Below are 16440 nucleotides of genomic sequence, written 5' to 3' on the forward strand. Positions count from 1 at the left end.
TGAATCAAAGCTTAACCCTCCCGCCCCTGCCAAAAACAGACCCTAAAAGCCCACCCGACCTTGGCCAGCGGGGTACCGCTGCCCGACGCGGCGCCGCACGGCTCTGCCCGCCGGCAGCGCGCCCAGCGCCCGGCAGGGGGCGCCCGTGCCACACGGCTGCGATAAGCGGCGGCGTGGGGTGGGGGTGGGGCTTCCCTGCCTGCACCGCCCTGCGCCCCGACGCGGAGGGGGTGCCGAGCGCGCGGCGGGACCCCCGGGGTTTGGGTTTTTTTTCTGGGGGGGCGGGTGAACCGTGCCAGCTCGCCTGGGCCAGGGGTTTCCCCGTGCCGGGCCGGGCAGTGCGGCCCCCTAGCGGGAGGTCATGGGGAGGGGTGTGTGATGAAAAGGGGGGTGAGCCCCGTCGGGCGGCCTTCGCACACCGCCCCCCGGCCCGCACCCCCTTTTGGCAAAGCGCCCCGTGGGGAGGCGGCACGTCACACCGCCGCGCGCCGCCATTGGCTCCTCCCGCCGCGCGTCACAAAGCTGCGAGCGGTGACGCAATGTCGTGTGTGTGTGTGTGTGTGTGTGTGTGTGTGTCTGTGTGTGTGTCTGTGTGTGTGTCTGTGTGTGTGTGTCTGTGTGTGTGTGTCTGTGTGTCTGTGTGTCTCTGTGTGTGTGTCTCTGTGTGTGCGTGTGTGTCCCGGTTCTCTCCGCATCGCCTGGCTGCGCGCACCGGGGGCCTTTGCCGCTGCGCCCGCCCGTTCTGGAGGCCGCGGGGGCTGCTGCATGCGCGGGGGGGCTGCGCATAGTCTGTTTTCAATACTATTTCTACATTTATCTGGCACTTTTTTAACAGGTGAAAAACAATCATCCATTGCTATTAAGTAAAATATCAAATAGAATCTAATTTATATATATGTATATCTTTATGTAGTGCGTATACATCGTACACGTTACTTTTCCCGCCCCGCAGTTACCGAAGTTGTACTTTGTAGGCAGGATGCTCCCCGGAAGGCACTGCCGCGTTCCTATCCTCGGGATTCTCCCTCCCTTCCCCCGGTCCCGGCGGGAAGCCGGGCGGGCAGGGCGCGCTGCCGCTGCGCCGCCGCAGGCGGCTCTGAAAATCCCGGTCTGGAGCTGAGCAGGTCAAAGCGCACGGTCCGGGATCCCCGGCATCTGCTCGGCGCAGCGCCCTCGCCACATTCCTGCGCTCTGGTATGAAGGTTGGCTGTGCCTGGGGTGACCGGGAATGTCAGCGGGGGGGAGGAGGGGGGCGTAAAAAAGGCAGGGGAAAAAAAATAGGAGGAATGAATGGCAGCGCGGAGCCGGGTGCCAGCGGGCGCGCATCTTGGCAGGGCAGGAGGGGGGGGGGCGCGCCCCGCGCGGGTGCCGGGCGGGTTGTTACACTTGTTGCCTCCCCGCTCGGCCAGCGGCCAGATCCGTGCGGGAGGGAGGCTGCGCTGCGCTGCGCTGCGCTGCGCGGGTTTTCCAGCGGAGCCGCGCGCGGGGGCGGGGCGGGACGGCCGCGCTGTGCCTGGCCGTGCGCTGTGCGCTCCGTGCCGCTCCGTGCCGTGCCGTGCCGTGCCGGCTGTGCCGGCTGTGCCGTGCCGTGCCGGCTGTGCCGCGCTGTACGCTCCGCCGGCGCGGAGGGGCGGGCGGCGGCGGGAACCGGCGGGGCGGCCCGTGGGTGCGCAGGGCGTGGGCGTGCCGGGGGCACCGCCGAGGCCGGCCATGCAGATGGAGGGGGCGGGACGCGGGCGCCGTGACTCGGAGCCCCGGAAGAGCGGAGAAACCCCGTATAAAAACTACTGGGGACCTTTCCCGGGCAGAACTACGAAAGCTTCGGAGACGGCGGCAGCCCGTGGCGGCAGCGAGCGGGGGCGGCCTCTGCCCCGGCGGGGACGCGGGGAGCGGCGCAGGCGGCGGCTCTGCAGGTCGGGCGCCTTCCCCAGCCCTGCGGCACCGCCTGGCTCCAGGGGAGCTTTTTCTCCCTCCCCTTTTTATTTTTTGAATTTAATCAATAGGTGTCGTGTCCGTCGGCCCCCCCCTCCTTTCCCGCGGGAAGGGGCGGTGGGCGCCGTCCGGCGGCGCGGTGCGGTGCGGCCGCAGGGGGAGCGGAGCTGGGGCGCCGGGTGCGCGCCGCTGCTGACCGCTCGGTTTTCCTCCTCTTTTGCTAGGCGAGGGAGAGGGGCCCCGGGGGGGCAGTGAGGAGCCGCGGCGGTGCCATCCAGCCCGGGGAGGCGGCGGCCGCGCACCATGGCAGACGATGAGAAGGCCGGCGGCAGCCCCGGCGGGAGTTACGCGGGCGGCTGCGAGAGCGCGCACTGCAACGTGCTGAGCTGGGAGCAAGTGCAGCGGCTGGACCGCATCCTCAGCGAGACCATCCCCATCCACGGCCGCGGCAACTTCCCCACGCTGGCCATGCAGCCCCGCCAGATCGTCAAGGTGGTGCGGAGCCGGCTGGAGGAGAAGGGCATCGGCCTGCGGGACGTGCGGCTAAACGGCTCGGCCGCCAGCCACGTCCTCCACCAGGACAGCGGCCTGGGCTACAAGGACTTGGACCTCATCTTCTGCGCCGACCTCAAAGGGGAAGCCGAGTTTCAGACTGTGAAGGACGTGGTCTTGGACTGCCTCTTGGATTTCTTGCCCGAGGGGGTGAACAAGGAGAAGATCACGCCGCTCACCCTCAAGGTAAACCTGCCCTGTGCCCAGGCGCCCGGAGGGAGCAGGTGTAAGCGCCAGCCTGCGGGGAACGGGGCACCTTCCCCTCCGGGGTGGGGGGCTGCACGGAGGGACGCAGCACCCCCCTACCGCCACCCCCCTCCCCACACCCGCCCCGAGACCCACAGGGACCGTGAGTGATTTTTTTCGCCCCACACTTCAGACCCGGGAGGAGTTTGCAGCAGAGCATCCTGCCCGGGGCTCCTCGGTGCTCAGCCTTTCCTCCGGGGCTCTCGCTGGATTCCCGGGAGCGCCGCCGACCGGCGGGGCCGTGTGTGCCCGGCGCGGCACGTCCGCCAGCCCGGCCCTTGCGGCGGCGCCTCCGCCGCGCCCGGCTCACGGCTCCCGGGGGGCGGGGGGCAGCTCTGGGGGCTGCGGGGAGGCGGCTGCGGCTGCGGGGCGCGCTGCCCTGTGCGCTGCGTGCCCCGGCGGAGCGGGGTCCTGCCGCCGCCCGGGGGCCGTTCGCTCGAGCTGCCGGGCTGGATGCCAAACGCCGTCTGTGTTTTTTAGAGGGATTTTTTGCGGCGTGGGGCGGATGTGCGGAACCTGCACGGAGAGAGCAGGACTGCGGGCAGTGAGCACTCGCTGCGTTTTTTTGTGGGGGGGGGGGGGGAGAGAGAAGGGGAAACCGGTAAAAAAATATTTCTTATCCGATTGGGTCGGTGACCTTTTGGGTGAGTGCACGCATATTTGGCATCTCTGCCGTGGGCTTCACGTGTAGATGTATTTAGAAGTGACTGAAAGCAGCAGTGTTGCCATACGCTTCCCCCGGATGACACGGTCCCAGCAGAACACCCTCCCCTATCCGTCCCCTTGCAGTGACAGCTCTCTAGACTCTCACATGAAGTATTTCTGCTCCGGTTCCTATCTGCAGGCTTCTATGAAACACAAGGATGCGGTGGAGGTGGGGGTACGTGTGGAACAAACGCAGCGAAAGGAAAAGTTCTTGCATTTGTGTCTTCATTTGTTCGTTTTGTCTTTCCAATTATAGGAGGCTTACGTGCAGAAAATGGTAAAAGTATGCAATGATTCAGACCGATGGAGTCTCATCTCCCTGTCCAACAACAGTGGCAAAAATGTGGAGCTGAAATTTGTGGACTCTCTGAGGCGGCAGTTTGAATTCAGTGTCGATTCCTTTCAAATCAAACTGGACTCCCTGCTGCTTTTTTATGAGTGCTCAGAGAATCCGATGACTGAAACTTTTCACCCGACTATCATTGGTGAGAGCGTCTATGGGGATTTCCAGGAAGCCTTTGATCACCTCTGCAACAAGATAATTGCCACCAGAAACCCAGAAGAAATCAGAGGAGGTGGTCTTCTGAAGTACTGCAACCTTTTGGTAAGGGGCTTTAGGGCTGCCTCCGAATCCGAGATTAAGTCCCTGCAGAGATACATGTGTTCGAGGTTTTTCATTGACTTCTCAGACATTGGAGAACAGCAGAGAAAGCTGGAGTCCTACTTGCAGAACCACTTTGTGGGATTAGAGGACCGCAAGTATGACTATCTCATGACCCTTCACGGTGTGGTGAATGAGAGCACAGTGTGCCTGATGGGGCATGAGAGGAGACAGACTCTGAATCTGATCACCATGCTGGCCATCCGGGTCCTAGCCGAGCAAAATATCATTCCCAATGTGGCCAATGTCACCTGCTATTACCAGCCAGCCCCATATGTAGCAGATGCCAACTTCAGCAATTACTATATTGCACAGGTTCAGACGGTGTTCCCTTGCCAGCAGCACACATACTCTACTTGGCTGCCCTGTAATTAAGGACCGAAATTAGTAGACCGGTGGGGAGAACGTTTTCTAAGATGTAGGAAGGGGCGACGCGTCCCTTTGAGATGGGGTGTTTTGTGCAATGATGATCTGCTCTGGTTTTCAAGCTTGGGAAAAGCTTGTGGGTATTCTAATAAACAATGGGAGCATGATCGAGAAAGAACCCCAAAATAATTGGATCCTACCCCAGAGCACAAGAGGCCTGTCATTAAAAGCAACCAGCTTCCCCTGAAATAAGCGAGGGAGGAATGCTTGATGACAATATGGGTTGGCAATATCTGCTCCCATAGCTTTGGCATAGAGAAGGTGGGAAAGCCTTATTTTATTTTTATTCTTACTCTAGAATGGGATCTGCAAAAGGGAGAATATGAAAGAAACAAAACAAACAAAAAAAAAACACAAAAAGAAAAAAAATACAAAAAACAATTCTATATATATTCAGGAATTAAAAGTTAGAGGCATAAAGCAGAGATAAGCTGAATAAAAATGTATATTGGAATTACTGCATTTGGGGCTTGCAGCAAGTGCTGTCTATGGATTGACTGTGTAGAATGTATAGCTTGCTTGACTAGAATGCTTTACCAGAAACAGCTTGCTCCAAATGAACAGTAGTGGATTGGTACAGTTATAAAAACAGAAACACGTACGATGACAAAGTCCATTATTTCCAGCTGTGTGCATGCCTCACATTTTAAAAATGTGAGAATGCAGGAAAACCAGCTGTGGCAAACAGAATATACTCAAGGACCAAAGATTTCACAAATAAGTTATCCGAGCAAAGAAGATACAGTAGAGTATATATATATATATATATAAACAAAAAGAAAGATGTTGCTATATTTGTACACATCAACAGTAATCAAAAGTGCCTGATGCCTTCATAAAATTTGAAGTGAGAAAAAAATATAGTTTTGTGGTTTAACCATGCATTTTGTTTTATCAGGGACACAAAGATTAAAAACAAAAAAACCCCATAAGCTTGTGAATAAGTGGTGGAGGAAATGCCCTATTTTTTTTCTTGGCAAATACCTGTATAGAGTTAATGTTATGTTGGTGTGCTATTGTCCTAGGTACGTGTGTGTATGTGTGTATATATGTTTGTGTGTGTATATATGTACATGTTATAGGTGTATATCTATATATATACACACACAATATATATTAATGTGGTCTAGGAAAACGTAGCAATTAAGGAATGTTTAAATAAAGTACTATGTGTTTTCCAGTTTGCAACAGGATGTTATAGGACAGTGGGCACCTTGCAGTGAATTTTTAACCCACACCTGAGAAATTTGGAGTAAATGAACCAGTCAGGATTAAGGTGGGATTCAGATAATGTCTTTGGTTGCAAGAACAAGGATTACAGTAATTCAGTGGGTTGCTTGTGAGCCATAATAATTCCACAGATGGAGAAACATATGACTAGCTGATTTTTTTTTTTTAACTATTTTGTACTGTAATGCCATTTTGACATTTAACCCACTAATGTTGTGACTGCATACCTCCATGATGTGTAATTCAGTGGAACGTGGATCAAAGATAGGTTTATTTAAGCCCCCTGACAGCTAAAGAATATTGTATTAGTTGGTGATTTGAACACTAATTGTTAATATTTAAAGGAGTATTTTTAATAGAATGCATTACGCATTCCAGGACCACTAGAATTTAGCAAATGTGAAATGAACCCTTTTTAAGAGTGTTGCACGATTGCTTAAAATTATATTTTATATATATATATATTATATATATATTTTTATGCAAATATTAAACATCTTTGATCTGGTTGTCACACTGCATTTACAATTTCAGTACTGTACTTTATTTAAATGGAATCACTTTACATTGGAACGGTAACTATTCACTTTCATTTCCTCTCCCAAAAGACCAGCAGGGGGAAAAAAAAATCTGCCTCCGCTGTTGTTTTCACTTCAGTGCCATCTCTGAAGGTGTTAAATTCTGTGTTGGACTTTGAAAACCTAATGACTAAGTGACACTTGACTGTAATATTTTGCTTTTTCTGACTGAGGGGGGGGGGGGGGGTGGGAGAAAAGAAAAGAAAAAAAAGAAAAGGGAAATCAGGCTTTTGAACGAAAACTCACTGTGGCCTGGCTGGTTGCAGCAGGGTCTGGCGCTGGAGGAGGCAGGGGAGCGCTGGTGTCCTGGCAGCGTGTTTGCCCTACGGAGGGAGCAAGGTACATCTATTTTTGTCGCGCTTTGTACTTTTCGCTCTGGAGGCTGTTTAATAGGAACCCGATTTGTTTACTGAAGCACCTTCCCTGCGAGTCCTTCAGGAAGCGTAAAAGCTGGTTCGTTGCCATTCCTGGCACTGACTCGCAGACCTCGTCCCCACCTCCCCTTCCTCCGGCGCTTGGCCGCAGCCTCCCGCCGGCCGCCTGGTCCCCCGGTCCCCGCGGGGTCCCCGGGCAGCCCCCGAGGGTCCGACCGGCAGCGCCTGGCCCGCCGTTCCCCTGCCTCCGGCTGCTGGGAGGGTTCGCTAGCGGAAGCTACGGGGAGGGCTGGGGAAATAGGATCAGCTGGTAATGTGGTATGTCTTCTCTGCCACAACTATTTGCAGCAAATAAATGAGTCATCTGCTCTTTAAAAGGGGTTGAGAATCTATAGCTGTGCCACAACCACAAAACACTGATAGTACATGACGCGATGTATTTTCCCTTTGAAGGACCCTTTTTTTTTTTTTTCCATTGCTTGAAAGAAAGTTTTGATTTGCTTCCTCTCAGCTCGAATTTTATTGTGGTTTTTTGTTTGTTTGTTTGTTTGTTTTTAATGATTGACAGCAGCTAGTTACCTTATAGTGCATGCAGCGGGGCTCTGAGCTAAACTGCACCTTTCAGCATTTGCATTTTGATACATATATAATATGTTTTTATTCTGGATCTGTTTTGCATATGTTAATGATCAAGTGGTGGAACTGGTGGAGCTTTGTTTTATTCGTGACTGGTAGCTTAAAAGGTGCCTGGTGTTAGAGGTGGGAAGAAGGCATGAGTTCAGGCCAAGAGTAAAATAAGAAGCCCTTTTCAAAGATGGTTTATTTCTGCGGTTTGCACACCTACCCCACTGTAAAGTCTTAACTTTTTTTGGACTGATTTTTCCGCTCCTCTTCAGCACACTGGTACTTTTAAAGTTAACGACCGTGTTCTTGCTTTGTAGACTTCATTTTTCCCATCCAATCAGATGTAAGGTTAGAACTTGTGCTACAAGAGACAGTGCCCCTTTTAAAGAGCTGAACTGATTAAAAACATTGACCTGATTACAGTAAAACTGCTTGTGCCGCAGCTGAATTTACTGCTAACCAACAGGGTGCTAAACCAGGTTAAATGTAGCGATGGTGAAACAACCCAGAGCTTTGAAATGGGATTATTTTTTTTTTCCTTAGATGTAGCTGTCCTCCCAAATGCAAGAACATTTCTAAAAATAGAAGGGCAATTAGAAAACCAAATTGATGGTATTTTCTAGTTTCTCTTATTGCACTTAAAATATTTTTTTATCTTGCACAAAGGCCTTCACACAAATCTTCTAAACACCTCTTACTAAATGCTTGGTTTGCATCATGCCCAAAGCTCCTACCAGTTCAAAGAAAAAAAGCTTTTTTTAATTGAGAAAATGAATTGTGTTAAGAAAACTGCACAGAAAAGGAAAAAGTGTAATTGCATATTCAGCTCCTATTTGAATATATTCTTTTGTATGGTTTTCTTTATGCAGTTTCCCTTGCAAGAAAGAAAATCAGTGTACTGTTTTGCTGTTGTAATAATGGTTTGCTAACAAAATAAATAGTAAAAAAAAAATAAAAAGCCTGCAAATTTCAAGACAGCTTGGCTAAAGCACTGCAGGCTCCTGCAGTCTGTAGGAGTCTGTGCAGATTTGCTTTCCCTCAGATTTCCTTACAACTGTTGCCTTCTGCAAGGCATCCTGTTGCAGCAAACTGCTCCTTGGGTTGCTCTTTTGGAACATTTTGACTATAGGCTTTGTCACAGAGAGAAAAAGAGCTGATGGAAAACAGACTCTAGAGGGAACAGATTGTGAATTTTGTTTACAGCATCCAATATTTGGATTTTTTTTGTAAATAAAAAGAAGTTATTTTTTTCTATTGATTTGTGTCTGCTGTCTTCCGTGTCTGAAATAGCTCTGGCCTGGTCCTACTGAATACCAAGTTTTCTTTCATTAAAAAGGGACAAGGGTAGCACTTTTCTGCAAAGAGCAGCGTTCAGCTGCTTTCCGATTGGAGCACAAGATGCTTTGAAAAGCCCTGCCTCGTGCCAGCCAAGTTGGACTGGCTGCGCTCAGCTGCAGAGGAACCTCCCCAGCCACTGCCAAGAATACTGACTCCAGCGCTGGTCGGGCTGTGCACATGGTCCCAAATCCCCAAACTGAAACAGCGCTGCACCGGCCCCGTGCTCTTGCTGCCTTCCGAGTTTAGATCTGGGACCGGATCTTTTCGTGATGCCCGTGACTTGTGCGTCACGAACCACCATGCTGGCAGCAACATGAGGGTCCTGACGCCCTTGAGATGTATTTGGTAGGGGCCGATGCTGCCACCTGATAATTTCAGTAGGTCTGGGGAGCAATGGGGTGCTGCTCCTTGGGTGTAAAGGCAGAGCCGTCTGTAGTGGATGGATGCTGCGTATAGTGCAGCTCGAGGAGCTGCTGGAGGGTGGGGATGCACATGCCCATCTGATCCAGCTTCTGAATCGGTTCAGTTCCTCCCACAGATTCAACATTTACTCTCCTTCCCTGCCCTACAATGCTGTCCTTGTCAGCAGAGGTATTTTCTATTTTCTGTATTTACAAGGGAGATGCCTCGGTAATGAAAGCTGATTTCCTCAAAAGGCTCTTCAAGGGTATGTAAAATATTAATTTACAATGCTCGTGGCAATAATTTTTCAACCAGGGTGCCTCAGACTGACCCAAATTTGAAAAATACTGACTAAGACTCCGCAGTGTAGCTCTTACTAGGCTCATTCATGCACATGGGCTTGGAAGGCTCACACCAGCTAAGCGCAAGCGTGAATGTGCTTATTGTAATGATGAGTGAACCTGTATTCCCCTGTAAAAACAAACAAACAAGCAAGCTGCTGGGACTGCTCATTTTTCCAGGCACAGGAGCAACCCCCTTACTGAACGCCGGGCGCCTTCTGCACAGTGCCTCTTTTGAAACCTGCTGGGCACGGGATGGGACTGTTGGCCAGCGTGGCCGGGAAAGGGGGATGCACTCGGCATCCCTGCCCACGCGGCATCAGCATTGCCTTTCCTCCTGCGTTACTGCCAGGAAAGGGAGGGAGAGGTGGCCTAACGTTTCCTCCTGTTAACTCGCTCAGATATAAAATATTTCAGGCAGTCTGACAAAGGTGGCTGCAATGCCCAAAGACACAGATGGAAACTGGGGGATTGGAAACCATCTAAATCCAAATGCCTCTACTTGCATCTAAAAATCCAAGCCCAGATGGATGCTCTTACATTTAGGAGTTAGTTAATTCCAGTTTCTCTGCTTAAATTTTGGGGGGAATTTATTGAGAGATGAATGCCAGTTGAGTATCTGGAGCGTTGTGATTCCTCCATCCCAAACTGAGGGGGAATATGATGGGGACACACTTTAGTAGGCTGTGTTTTTGTGGAGGGAGGAGCATTCAGGACTGAGGAAGAGGGAGGGCAAAAGCAAGGTGTAAGAATGGGAATCGGCTGGATGACAACACTGCGGAAAGCTAGAGGGCATACTGAGAGACTAAAGGGAGGAGCAATTGCTCAAGTCTTTAACTTGTGTTTGCCATGCTAAAATGAGCCTGATCAGGGAAGCTGTCACTTGTAAAGATGGTCTGCAGTATCTCTTGGCTGCAGGAGCACACTTTTATTTCACTGCGTTAAAAAAAAATAATTAAAAAAAATACCTGGGAACCCTTTTGCCCAGGAATGAAGCGGAGTGTAGGTTAAATCAACCCTACATCCTCTTGTAAATGTATTTGCAGTTCCCTGGAAGGCAATAAATTAATAATGCTGAGTTCAGTTCTATAAACCTGCTCTTGGGAAACCCCAATGAAACTCTGCAGAGGTATTTGTAGCACAGTCATGTCCACCTTGTTCCCAAGTGTTTGTGTGGATCCGGTCATGCCTTCCTGAAACTGCCACCAAGCATCCTTCTCCCTTTTATTTATATGATTTTAGTAAAATTCAGTGCACACGGACATATGCGCTTAGGTAAAGCACAGATTATGGCTATGCACTGCTGCGTTGGAGCTGGTGTAGTTTTGCAGCGATCCCCTAAATATCTATAGAAGTGTTTCAGAAGCAGCTCTGCACGCAGGGCTCTAGCCCAGCTGTAAGAGCACAAGATCAAAGCCTGCACTTTACAGAAGAAATACTAAGCCTTCAAAGGCATGATAAAACATGATGAACAGACTCATCTCCTACACACTTACGTAGCCTTAGGCTGTTCAGAATTATTGTTTTGTGGATGCACAATTCCACCATTTCGTGTGGCTGCTGTTTCGTCAGGACTGCGCAATGCCGGTACCTGCCAGAAAATTTTCCTTTTGCAGTGTTTGGGTGAAAAACTACGTACTAGCTACACACCTAAATATTGTGTGCAAAACATGGATATTTTCCACGGTAAAAACATCCCTTAGATTCCCATAATGGCTTGGAGAGCGTAAATTCCTGCTTTTCGAGAGGATCATATGCTTAGACATACTTTGCCTTCTGTTGGACTTGGGGGTGAACAACTCTTCTGGATGAGCGACTCTCCCGGTAATTAAGTTTGTGTTCTGAAAATGGAGAAATCCAGAACAGCCAGCACTTTTAAAAAGTGGAAGTCTCTGGATCTAACCTACATAGGCTTCCTTCTCTTCAGATCCTCTCTTGGAGGGTGTAGAACAGAGTCGATTCTAAAATCACAGCTAAAGACAGTAGGCAACGAACGTGTTTTGGAGACATCTAGGTCATCCTTGTCAGCATGCGTATCTGGTTGCCTCTCTGCCATTTAAACAAAGGTGATGAGAGGTCCCTGGAGTAGGAAGGCAGGCATTCCTGAGACAAACGTACATGGCTTTGTGATGATTTTCTCTCAGGGAACATGTTACTTAGAGAAGGTGTGCTTGAAAAGCACTCATGCCTGCAGTGGCTTCATGGCCTTCATTTTATCTGTGAATCCCTTGCTTGGGTCATTCCCTGAACTCAAGACATCCATGGAGTTCCTACAGCACAGTCTGATGTGGAAAAGTAACTGCAAGGAAATCTTTATGTAATTGCAGCCGTTCTTAATTTAAATCATGCTTTGAGGAAAAAGTAAAGCCACAGCCATTTTTTTCTTAAATCTTTTGTTCTTGAGTAATTTCTTTTGCTCTCACTTCTGCATTAGTGTTCTGTGTTTGCTTCTCTGCTGCCTTCTCATCCTGATTCTTGCAGCAGAAGCAGAGGGATCAGCATCACGTGTTCTTCAGGCTATCAGTAATCCTGCTGGTCCCTGGTGTTTGACAGCCGTTGACATAATGTCCATGCTAGATGGATTGTTAGGTGAGGTTCAGCAAGAGGTGGAACAGCTCCGCGTAAACAGGAGTCCTGGGTGTCCTATGAAATGCTCTTGAGAAATACTTCAAGTTCTCCACTAGCAGGGACATTATTGCATACAGGCTTGAACAAACTCTTACTTGGGTATCTCAAGAAGTGCAGAATAACAGTTAATAAAAAATTTAGCAGAATAACAATTATAATGAAATCAGGGGAAAAAAATGGACTGCAAGGTACTTATTAAAAATGTCAGCATCCAAACTAGTAGAGGAGCTCTTCATCAGCTTGAAGGCTTTTATGTGGGCTGTTCATACTCTTTGCAAACCAGACAATTGGCTTTGGGCTAAATTACCGACAGGAAAAGCATATGCATCTCTTATTCCTCACCTCAGGCTTTGTCATTTAGGAAACAACAAATACATGATAGTTGTCTGCTTTGTGATAGTGGTGTGAGCTGTGCATTGGCTGATTTATGTCAGTGCTGTTTACAAGTAACCCTATAAATGTCAGCCAGTGGTGGAAGTGAAACCAAGAGCTTGGGCCTTCCTCCTTGCCAGCTGTGAACTGCTCTTTTGCATTTTTTATGGCACTGTAAAATTGAATAACTTTTTTTTTTTTTTTTTATAGGTTGATCTTTCTGACTTGCTTTTCGTTTCTTCCCAATCCTCTGTCACTAATAATGTCAAATATTTGGAGTGGGACTTTCTAGTCTGCCAGACAGACTCATTCTTTCCTGTTTTTGCTGGTCATGGACCCCTGTGGGGCTGCGCAGAGGCATTCGTGCTGTCTGCTAGATGCTCGAGGAGCAGCATCTGCTTTTTCGCAGCCACCATGGGTCTTATACATATGTCACATTTCATAGTGATTATAAAATCATGGAAGTCCCAAGAACTTGAAACTAACCAAATTCCACCCAAACCTAGACAGCTCCAGGTTTCTTTCCAGGGTCTTACAGATGCTGCTTGTCACCTGCCATTCTCTGCCCCCAGGAAGAATATCTGTATTTTATACATGAATGAGGAATGCAGCAGCCACCTTGGATCAGGCTATTGCTGTCCTTTGTATGAAAACAACCCATTAGGCAGCAGAGCCTCTGCAGGGCTGGACTGTGGCCATCCCACAGGTAATCTGCTACAGAGAAAAAAGGGCTTCAGGTGCTTCAGGTGAGGAACTACTGGCAATCTTTCTGTGAAATGCACACACAGTATCGGCTCAACACTGAACATCTCTTTTCTGGAGTTTTGTGGGCAGCCACAGTCATATCTGCCACAGATCACCACGTGCATTACTTGCATTTCAGTTGTCATGGGTGCACATTACTGACCAATGCACATGGAAGTACTCTTTAAACTGTGCTCTTCGACTGCTCAAAATTGTATTCTCTATAAGCAGTGCGAAGCTGCCTAACAGATATTCTCCACTGTCAAGAGCTGGCTCTTTAGACTCTGAAGACATTTGTGTAAGTCTTTTCTATGGGATGACAATCTTCCATCATCCCAGAAGTGCTCTCCCACAGCAGTGGGAATGTCCATGAATGACGAGAAGCATCTGACAAAATTCTGGCCAATGCACCAGACATCCGAGCAAAAGCTGGTGAGGCCAATAAGAGATTTTTTTCCTTTGGCTTTAGCTGGCCTTTGGATGCAGCGGCAGCAGCTACGTCAGTACTCAAGGAGGCATGCAGGGAACACACAATGCAGATTCGGTAGCTGAGCTTGACCCTAGCGTTACTTGCTAGTTCTTTGTTGTTGAATGTTTGCTCTGCAATAGCAACCAAAGGGCATGACCAGGTTAGGACCCATTGTACCAGGCACTGTGCAAACACCCCTGTGCGAGTCCCTTCCCTTAGAGCTTCTCTGTGTGGGGATTTCAATGAGCTTTTTCTTTTCCTTTAGCTGTCTTGCAGTAAGTCAACTAATTTGCTTAAGGCAAGCACTCTTGCTTTTCTAAGAAACGGGATATACACTGCAAAAAGTGTTCCCAAAGAGGCAATTTTCATGAAATATTATGGACTTCTGTACATTTGTTCACTTGCTAAGACTGTCATGTCGAAATCTCAGATTGCTTTCATGAATAGAACTTGCTCTCTTAAAAAGCTGTGTGCTTGATGCGACACATTTTTGTGGCTGAGAACTGAAATCAGTCCTCTTTCTCTGTAGTCAATGCAGAAACAGGTGCATTTCTCTCCCCTCCATCTTGAATTGCAATCACATCAGGAGGTGAAATGGAACAACCGAGGAGTAATGTGAAGCAACGTTAAGTGACTGCAGAGCCACAAGTTGCAAACATGCTGAAGCATCTCTTGAAACTGAGCTTTCCCAGAATGAGTGGGCTTCCTGACTGGGTTTATTGCTTTTTACTTCTATGAAGGTGATACCACAGGGTTGGTCTTTTTGTTTTTTTTGTTTGTTTGTTTGTTTATTTTTTATTTATTTTTGTTTTTGTTTTTCAGTTAGGCTGGCTAGCAGACCCATCAGACTAGAAATTTTCTTAACAAGCAAAGGTTAACTCCACCCTGCAGGGCTACCTTCACCAGTTGGCCAAGGAATCCACCTCCCCAAAATACTCACTGTCATAAATCCACAAAGTCTCAGCCCTAAACTGACAGCAGGAAATCATTATCCTGGGACACACAGTCTCACCGAATGTGTATTATCTCCTGAATATATCAAATTGCAGTGTTCAGAAAAATTGTGATATGCTAAGCAGTTTATACACAGAAGTTGTTAGAAAGAGGGTTTAATGATGGCAAACCACTGTATGTAATGAGGTCGAGGGGAGGGGAGCCTAATAACAGCCCTTTCTTCTGTAAGTCAATAGAATAATTTGAAACTCAACTGTAAGCCTGTGACTATGGCGGTGCCTGCGAGAGCCATGTGCTGTGGTTATGGGATGGTCTGTGTTTCCATCGTCATTCCTTGTTTTCAGGGTTTGTAGTTCAGCTGTAAAACACTCCTCTGAAACTTGATGAGTCCACATATGGTGTAAACCCACAAAAGGCAAGAAATTCAGAATTAGGGCTGGAAGCCCCTGTTCTGCCCGCCTGCCAGGCTATCACACTGTGCAAACTGCCCATCTGGCGGGACAATAGCCTGCGGGTGATTTCCTCCATGCACCTCTTCACAGTACAATCGCTGGCTAATATGAACTATTTCTTTAATATATAATTCCATGCTCCCCCAAAGTATAATGTAGTGCATTGGCAAAAGTTTGGCTTATGTCTCTGATGTTGTGCTAAACTAGTGGACATCTTCCCTGAAAGCTTGACAACAAATACAGGAATTTATTTAAGTAAGAACTTTAGTTACTCTCTGAAAGGCATATAGATTTCTAAATGAATCCATTTGTTAGGTATAGTTTAAATAACATGCCAAGAAAGACCAGACTCATAACCTTTTTTTAAAAGCATTTCAAATATTGTTCAGTTTGGTTGTGCAATAGACAGAAACATTCTTATTTGGAAAGGCTGGGCCCAGACCTATTTATTTTGCACCAGGAATTTTACATCCATTTTTTCCTAGACATAGTAAAAGCAAAAATTGGCAAATCTAAAAAAAAAAACAAACCCCACTGATTTCTTGGGAAGGAACGGCTTTGCTAATCAGAGGTCTGGCCAGTCCACCACAGAGAATGTACTTCTCATACTGGTCTAAGCTGACTTTTCTGAAGACCAGTGACAGCTCATGGCTCAGACTCCTTCCTACATAGACTGGGGTTGATGTCATTTCTACTTTCTTCTTTGGACAGATGAGAGTAAAAAGCACGTGGGCTGGAGGAAGCCTCCTGCCCTGTTCCCTTGGATCCAATGGAGGCTTGAGATAAAGAGTACAGCTGGCTTTTTTAGTTATTTACTTCTGGTCACCCCGAAGCTTCATGGGCAGAATACATCCTCACAGTTTACAGCCCTTGCAGGGCACTGACAAGAGCCTGGAAAGAGCGTGGCCAGGCGAAGCGTCAACACACAGTTAGCCTTGACCTGTGCATAGCTGTGGTGCACACCTAATAGGCTGGACGTGCACCAGGGGAAAAGTGACTTGTGAAATCTTTGTTACAATAGAGCTGGGTTATGCCAGCTTTCAGCTTATGAAGGAGAGCTGGAGTCTGGTGGAGCTGTAGGAAAAAAACAGGTGTTACTTGGTGGGAATATGCGATATGGGATTTCATACGCTGCTTATGATGGGACCTAAGGTTGGCCAAGGATTTTCAGGTGGCCTACTTGGGATCTTTTCTTATACTGAACACATCAGAAACTCCACTCTTTCTTCATGCCCGCCCCACACCACACTCCAGCAACTGCCCCTTTGACCATGGTGTTCTCAGGATGCCCTGGTCTGGAGCAATTCAAACACACCTTGTCCCAGCAAGGGACTTCAAGTCAACCAGAACATCCCTTTGTACGCAGGGAAAGAGAGTGACCAAAGGGAATGGAGGCAGGCTGCCACACTGCA

The 16440-nt window shown here is 48.5% G+C and overlaps 1 protein-coding gene across 2 annotated transcripts; it reads left to right on the forward strand.

The window, feature by feature from the left end:
* The first annotated feature begins 1100 nt into the window (after positions 1-1100).
* On the forward strand, positions 1101-8582 carry TENT5A (terminal nucleotidyltransferase 5A). 2 transcript variants are annotated; one of them, XM_040598799.1, is made up of 3 exons: positions 1101-1194; positions 2157-2670; positions 3692-8582. In XM_040598799.1, the coding sequence occupies exons 2-3, from the start codon at positions 2236-2238 to the stop codon at positions 4469-4471; spliced, it is 1215 nt and encodes a 404-aa protein (XP_040454733.1). In that variant the 5' UTR covers positions 1101-1194; positions 2157-2235; the 3' UTR covers positions 4472-8582. The 2 variants fall into 2 exon arrangements, with proteins under 2 accessions (XP_040454733.1, XP_040454732.1); XM_040598798.1 differs by lacking the exon at positions 1101-1194 and adding an exon at positions 1696-1913.
* Positions 8583-16440: the final 7858 nt, after the last annotated feature.

The sequence above is a fragment of the Falco naumanni genome, chromosome 6 (genome assembly GCF_017639655.2).
Source record: "Falco naumanni isolate bFalNau1 chromosome 6, bFalNau1.pat, whole genome shotgun sequence".
In the NCBI taxonomy this organism is placed as follows: domain Eukaryota; kingdom Metazoa; phylum Chordata; class Aves; order Falconiformes; family Falconidae; genus Falco; species Falco naumanni.